At 34.6% G+C, this 8,617-nt stretch overlaps 1 protein-coding gene across 1 annotated transcript; it reads left to right on the top strand.

Moving 5' to 3' along the window:
- LOC308678833 (olfactory receptor 6B1-like) lies at positions 1–972 on the top strand (the record flags this gene model as incomplete). Its single annotated transcript, XM_081346065.1, has 1 exon — positions 1–972. The coding sequence occupies one exon, from the start codon at positions 1–3 to the stop codon at positions 970–972; it is 972 nt and encodes a 323-aa protein (XP_081202191.1).
- Between the last annotated feature and the right edge of the window lie 7,645 nt (positions 973–8,617).

Here is an 8,617-nt window from a genome sequence, read left to right as displayed (position 1 = left end):
ATGCAGAACCACACTTCTCACACCAAATTCATTATTATGGGTTTTCCTGAACTTCCAGTGCATCAGCTAACATTGTTTGCAATATTTGCCACCATCTACCTTCTGACTTTGGTGGAAAATGTCCTCCTCATTTTGACCATAAGTTTGAGCCGGCAGCTTCACACTCCCATGTACTTTTTCTTAGGAAATCTTTCTGTTTTGGAAATCTTCTATGTCTCAGTAACAATGCCTAAGTTATTCTCCATCCTGTGGTCAAGAGAGAACACAATTGCTTTCCAAGACTGTCTCGCTCAGATGTACTTTTTTCTCTCCTTAGCATCTTCTGAATGTTTTCTCTTGGCAGCAATGGCCTATGATAGATATTTGGCAATTTGCTATCCACTTCATTATACTTCTCTTATGAATCACAGAAGCTGTGTTTTCCTGACTATGGCTTCCTGGCTTAGTGGTTTCCTAGCTTCCATTCCATCTGTGGTGATGATCTCCAGGTTGCAGTTCTGCCATGAAAATATCATTAGACACTTTTTCTGTGACATCTCACCTTTACTGAAGTTGTCTTGCACAGACACTTCAACCATCGAGGTTCTGGATTTTGTGGCAGCACTAGCTGTCCTTATAACATCACTTGTGGTGACTGGGACATCTTACATATGTATTTTCTGTACAGTTGCAAAACTTCCTTCCAGGAAAGATAAGAGCAAAGCTTTTTCCACATGTGTTTCTCACCTAACAGTTGTTTCTATGTTCTATGCCACTACCATATTCATGTATGCCCGACCCAGGGCCATTGGAACATTTGACTTGAACAAACCAGTATCCATCCTCTACTCAGTGGTAGTTCCATTCCTGAACCCAATTATTTACAGTCTCAGGAACAGAGAAGTAAGAAAGACCTTGAGCATTGCTATATGTCAGATAGTCACCTTCTCAGGATGTTTTCTAATGAAAAGATTAAAACCATTGTTAAGCTGATATGTGTCACATATCTTTTGCAACAAGTATTCCTTTCACTGCCACAAAAATTGATTTAGTAACTTGTATAGTTCCAAAAAGGGATGCGGTTGCCCAATGGGTTAGGATGCTGAGCTTGTTGATCAGAAGGTCAGCAGTTTGGCTGGTCGAATCCCGAGTGCCAGGTAACAGAGTGAGCGTCTGTTACTCATCCCAGCTTCTACCAACCTAGCAGTTCGAAAGCACGTACAAATGCAAGTAGAAAAATAGGGACCATTACAGTGGGAAGGTAACAGCGTTCTGTGCGCCTTTTGCATCTAGTCATGCCAGCCACATGACCACGGAGATGTCCTCGGACAAGCGCTGGCTCTTCAGCTTTGAAATGGAGATGAGCACCGGCCCCTAGAGTCAGAAATGACTAGCACGTATGTGCGGGGGAATCTTTACCTTTACCTTATAGTTCCAAATATTTTACAATCTGAACAATTTGTTTTGCTACAACAGATGCATGTTATTTTTCAACTGAAAAGGTGATTTGAATATTTTCTTTTTTATGGTATGTTATAAAAAATTTGGGAAACAGGAAGAAAACCTGCAGACTAGAGAACAGCCTTCCTCCTTCCCCTTCCCCCCCAGTTCATTCTCACACACCATCATATTTTTTAAGCATTTCATACACTTTGCATTTCTGTAGGCTCAGACATAAGAAATAATAAATCTGCTATAAAGTGCTCTTATATTATTGGACTATTCATTACTAACAGGGCTGAAGATTTTACTGAACTCCAATATTCAGAATACATATCTCATTAGGCCAGTAAGAGCCACAGCTTCTCACTTTATGCTAGATGGTTAAAGAAAGTTAGAGAAATAGTTTATACATATTCCTTTGTTTGAGATGACTATTGTCACAGAACATATTTTGTATTAATAACTTTTATTTGATATTTTAAACACTGTCTATCTCACATTGCTCTGATATCTTTTTAATAATGTTCTAAAAAACTACAAGAATATAAGAGGAACACAATTTTATTTTCCATGTCATAGTTTAATTGCTAACCTTAATGCAAAGCCACACTGTTGCAAGCAAGAGTTGATACCATTTAACTGATTTATGCAAACCTCTTTCAAAAAATTATTAGAGCAATAGGATATCATTATTTATTGAGCTATATAAAATAGCTGCATAAATTTAAATTTTGAATAGAGAACTGACTTGCAACAAGTTTTATTAAGTAAATTAATAAAAGTTTCAAAGCTAATCTATACCACTTTGTCATGAAAAAATTAGCAAAGCATTTAGAAAAATAAGGCTTTGTTCAGAAGCCCCAACAAATTATAGAACTTTTTTACTAGGATTTCCTGAGAGAGCTAGTTTTATGTAGCAGTTAAGATGTTAGGCTGGAAACTGGGAGCTGGTGAGTTCTGGTCCTCCTTAGTTACAAAGCCAGCTGGGTGACCATGGGTTAGTAATTTTCTCTCAGCACTAGGAAAAAGACAGTGTAACTTCAGGAACTTGCCAAGCAGTCACCAGGAATCAACACTGACTTAAAGGCACAAAATAAATAAATAAATAAATACGTAAATACATACTGTAAATCTGAAGTTCTGTTGTTTCTAAAATATTGTGATTTAATACTTCTGTAGTTGAAATTTTACATATAAATTTGTGAAATAAAATCAAATTCAGGTGGATTTGGTTACTTTTCTTTTTGTCTTGACTATCTACTTTATGGAAGAGTGTGGGCATGATACTCAAAAGGCAAGAAGACTTCTCACTCCATTAAAAAGTAATGTGGTAAGTGATGTTACTAAAGTCATTTATGATGAATCCTATCTTAAATTGCAGACTTCTTTTCTCATTTAAAAACATTTTAGTAGAATAAGATGTACCACTGTTACCTTAGCCTGTTGGACTAATCCAAGAGAAAATCTCTATTACCATCTGGTGGGACCATCAACAAGTATCTGCTTAATGCAGATGGTAGACTTAATGATGATTTATTTGCTGAATGAAGTTCTTTACAACCATGTCTAAAGTTATGACCATTGCAGCAATTTGTACTAGAAGGATTTCAGAACATCATGAGAATGAATCCTGCTCTCATGGTGCTTGGAAGCCTTCTTCTCCAAATCGGAGAAGAAGGCTTTTGAAAGATCTTGAGAATTATTTGGAGAATAGCATGAAGTGGCCCCAGTCAGAAGGACCCATTTTGCATTGGCTGGGTGTGCCTGTCAGCAGCTGGATAAAAAAATGTTGAAGATAAGTGAGATGTTTTGTATATCTGTGACAAAATCACAGATATAATCTACAATACAGTATCAGACTAATTGGGAAAAAAAACATTTCAAATTCTTTTTTCCCCCTAAAAATATATATCTACTTTTTGGGTGTTTTTCAAGGAAGAGCTTCTTGGGTATGGTGGGAGAGGGAAAAATGATGAAACTAGAGTTCCCCTATTGTGACATGACCTTTTTATATACCTAATAGCAATTTGGCATTGCCTTTGATCCTGCAGACCCTATCTAGTTCAATAACATTCCCATTGATTGTGTGTTATAATATCTAAACAAAAGGTAGTCAACACATAGATAATGGCCAGTTCAAAACTCTCCAAGAAGGGACATACTTGATATATCACATACATGCAGTATGTGTAGCCAGTTTAGTGTAGTGGTTAAAGACTATGAGTTCTAGTCCTATCTTAGGTATGAAAACTGTCTGGGTGAGTTTGGGTCAGTCACTCTTTCTTGGTCCAAACCTCCTCACAGGGTAATTGCTGTGGGGCAAAAAGAGAAAAAGAGTATTATGTCTTGAGTTAGGTATAAAAATAATAAAGGTGGAATGAATGAATGAATGAATGAATGAATGAATGAATGAATGAATATTTGCCTTACCAATAACCTCACAATGCAAGGACAATAAAAGTAAAATATCTAACCCAAATAGGGTTGTCTATGTGGGGAGGCATTTTATCACTATTAACAGGTGAAAAAAATGTAACCTAAAATATTAAATTGTGACTGTAGGATTTGGATCCTTTCTGTACATCTTTGTAAATCACATTGGACACTTATGTGACTGGTATGATTGATTATCCTGGTAGCATATATAATATAATTGAATACATCAGTCTGGGCCAAATAATCTAGGCTAAACATGGGAGCTCAGAAAAATAAATATGACTGGGACCACATTTTTTGCCAGGTATTCCTAATATATTTTAGACTTATATTTCAGAAAGCAGAGGATCTGAGAAGATTGATTACTTAGGACAGGGATTCTAGCTGACCTATCAAATTACTAGTGTAAATGAACCCAATAGGCTGCATTCCTAAGTATCAAAAATTGCAAAAACAGACCAACTGGTTTGAACACAGACACAAAAACAAAGGAACACCTTTTTAAAAGGAGAATGTTGACAAAATAATTGTCAAATCCAGAAAAAGCAAAGCTTTTTTTTAAAAAAAATGGGGTGGAGGCATTCAAGAGCTGGCAGCCTATGATTTCCATGTTTATTTCCTTTAAAAGTAGAAGAGATCTGTGTTAGTAAATAAGCCTATTTATCTTTTATCAGAACAACTTTTAAAACATTATGTAATAATCTCTTTAAAAGTTATTCTGTTGTTCAGTTATGTTTCATTCACTGAGTGTGTATGTGTGTTTTGTTCAGACACTTTTTTCTTATTTTGAATGTAATTTTTAAATGACAGGGAAGTTATCTTCCTCACCTTCATTATCTCCAATTTAAAACGCAATGTCCTTTCCTACCGTATCTACTTCACCAACAACTACAGTAATAGATTGCTGAAATGTAGTTTGCCTCTTCTTCTGAATATTTGAACAGATTTATAAATATATTTGTACAATATGCATTACTATAAATATATTTTCATTTCAAAACCAGATTCTCAAAATTCTAATTTGGCAAGAGGTATTTTGCTTAGCTGTTAAAAGGGGATATAATCTAGAGTGGTCAATTCAGTGTAATACAGCCATACACGATTCATCACTTTTTTTTCTGCGGTATATGTCACTATAAGTTTTACTCTCACACAACTTCCTGAAAATTATAGGGATAATTACAGCTAACACTTCCAAGTATCAGTGAATTATGTAAATTTGAAAGTAGGATAAAATATATATTTTTAGAAATCTCAGACTCTAAGAGAAAATGTGTGATATTATCTTGCATATATTACATCAACTCTCACTGATTAAAAACATAAAATGTGGCTTTGTTTATGCAGGTGAGAGACACAGCCCAATTCATTTGGAATGATCATATCTCTCATATCTACCCCCAATTTAGACTACAGTGTTATTTATGTTGTGATTCCAGATTTTCTGCCATGTCTTCCATTGAGGATAAAAGGTAGATTGGAAAGAGAAGAAGAAGGCAACCATATTTGTTTTACATTCTAAATCACTATTTATTGTTGTGAAATGCCTTGAAAGCATGTTTATGAATATATACCAGGTATGGGATTAAAAGAAATGAAGCATGTTAATTATTATTTTTTTCTTCAAAAGATAATTCTGGCAATATCTTATTTAGAGTGAGGCCAAGCTGTAACAGGACACATTCTAATAAAAAGCAGCAGGAAGGCTTCATGGCCTTGGAAATTTTATACTTATTGATTCCATGTTTGGCCATGCAGACACAATTGTTGCTCAGAAGTGTGGTGTGAGTAAATTAATTGCACATAACTCAAACATATGAGCACTGAAACTGAAATCACACATGTAAAAAAGTGATTGATCACTTCTCTAATTATTTCTTTGACATGAAGGTTATTTATTTAGTGTATGGCTGGTCACACACAGAATTAAAAGCATTTCAAATTTACAAGTTAGAACAGTTAAAAGAATTTATTTTTGGCGTGAAGTTATCTTAAGTTAATACAAAAGCAATATGTATAGTTATTGCACTTTATTTCATAGCAATATGCTTTGAATTGCAAGGAACAAAACTTTAGCAATTAGTCACACAGGGAGAGCTGTCAAAGTGTTAATGTGATCAACCTTCCCACATGAATTTTTTGTAAATGGCTTGTTCTCTAATAAATCCTTGTGAGGTTTTGCACACCAGGTTATAATGATGAATCCCAATGTGACCAATTCAGTTTTGCTTTGTGGTTTAGAAACTTGGAGCTTTTCAGTAATCTCTCAAGACTGGCAATTAATGGAGGGAATAAAGTTTCGGGAACTCTAATAGGGCCTTTAGGGAACTATTAACAAAGCAACTTTCCCTTAAGGCAAAATGTAACTTTTTGAGTGACAAACCGTTTCAATGCACCTTGAAAATAAATATTAAAAAATGGCACTGAAAAATTAAATAAGGAATTGTATCTTTAAAAAGAAAAAAAAAATGTTATCTAAATGTATTTAATATCTATTTTGGTACAGTGATAGCTTGTTTAGAAATTCTACACTGCAACTTAACAATTAAAAGACTAGAAATTATGAATCACAATGATTTTATTCCTGATCCACAACAAAAACAATATGTTCTTCAGGTTTTGCATTTGGCCAAAATCAAATCTGGAGAAAACCAAACATGACCCTGAGGTCTTGAATATATGTGTTTTGTATCCATTCCTCTCTGAATGTAGTTTGGTCTGGACTTTCTCTGTTTGAATAAAAATTGTCAGCAAGGTTTGTTTCTGATATAAGGCCACCAAAAATGCTAGAGGGAGGCAGATTAAATTTAACAGCTTCCACTTAGCATTTTTACCAGCTTCAGAGCATATAGAAAATTGAGCTTTGCTGATATTTGTAAGTCTTCAGATACCACAAAGTCAACCAGCAGAATGGACACAGAGCAGACATATTCAGACCGTGGGTCCATTTCTTACCATTTCTATCTTTCCTAAACAAAATGAAGATCATCTTAGTTGATGCAAACAGTTAAAACAGCAAAAAGAAAAATGCAAAGAATCAGATAATCTCTACTTCCAACTTTAAGTGTGTTTGGGTCAGATTCAGGTTTACAAATTCTGACACTCTTGTGAGTGGTATTAAGTGTGTAGTACTCAGGTTGACTTCAAAAGTATAGTATGGAACATGAGCAGAGAAATGCACTGAACATCTATTCACCAAGGGCTTCTGCCAAGTTGATGGTGGGGGGGGGGAGAGAGAACTTTCCCTAACTAAAAGATTGTAGCATATATATTTTTTTCAGAAATTAAGACACTCCCTGATCTCTCACCATTGAATGATATGTGAACCTTAGGAAACCACTGCTCTTCATCTGCTTCAATCAAACCTTCATAATATAATCCATTTTAAAATATTATAATTATTAGGAAACTGAAAATATTACCACTGAAAATCCAGCAGGTATCCAGTTTAAAACTAGCCATATTGTATGTGTGTTATATTTACATGTTTATTATGAATTACAGAAAGCACACCTTTATAGCTATGAAAATTATGGGTTAGACTCTTGCAGGTAAATTAGGATGGCAGGAATATTAGATAGCTCTAAAAAGAAGATAAAACATTGGTGGATAAAACATTGATCATCTAATAGCAATGAGAATTGTAGCCAGCTGGAGGCAGTGGACAGACAAACTTGCATGTTACTGGTAAGACAGTTCTTAATTTCACCAATTAGCAGGTATCTAAGATGTTACAGCCAGAATGAGTTAATTAATTGAAAGTAGTAGATAAATATCCTTTGGAGGATTGCAAGCTGGCTGGAAGCCCAGAACTATTTTGTAGCTCTCAGGAAACTGAAGGCAAGCTTAGAAACACAGTTGAAACAATAATAGGATCTACTGTGAATTATTAGCAATTAAAAATATATGAGAAAATATAACTCTGGTAATGATCCCAATGTGGGTGATTAAAAAAAAGTAAATCAATTCCACTAATTGATCTTACATGCAAGTTAGCACAATGAATGCGTAGAAGACAGAAATGGATGATTTGGATGTCTAAGCATTTATTATTTTCTTATGTGTAATAAATACTACCATAATAGAATTCCATTAGATGTCCATTCAATGACGGAAAGTTTATATCCCACCCATGAAAGCACATGTTTTATATTTTAAGTTGCTGTAAAAATATTAAAGAAAACAGTCTTTGTTGTGAAGTACTACAACTATTATACATGTGTCTTTGTTCACTAATGATAATGTTACTGCTCAAGTTTCAGTCAAATAGCCTATGGCTTATTAAAAGGTCATTCATTTCCATTCATATATTTCCATTCATACTCACAGAGAGAGAGACACACGCACACAATGAAACTACAGCCATACATGTATGAATATAAAGAACTATAAATAAAACACTGTTAAATATTGTTTAATAAAGCAAACTTAGTTAAAAGCAAATAACAAATAAGCACAACCATCTGTGGGGGAGATGGGTTATTTAAAAATTGGAAAAACAAACAAACAAACAAACAAGCAATCAATAAATAAATAAATAAATAAATAAATAAATAAATCTGATGCTTTGGAGTTTTATTATCCCATATACAGTATTAACATACTATTTGCTGGACTCCAGTCTCAATATATCCCAACACATATGGAAACAGCCTGCTGTTTGAGGCCTTCAGAAGGTGAAGAGGGCAGAACCCCGCTGGATCTCCAGGGAAAGGGTGTTTCACAGGATGGGCAACTATAGAAAAGACATGCTTTCTAG

Source organism: Vipera berus (genome assembly GCF_964194415.1).
Source record: "Vipera berus genome assembly, chromosome: Z".
Classification (NCBI taxonomy): Eukaryota; Metazoa; Chordata; class Lepidosauria; order Squamata; family Viperidae; genus Vipera; species Vipera berus.
This window is presented reverse-complemented; position numbering and strand designations above follow the sequence as displayed.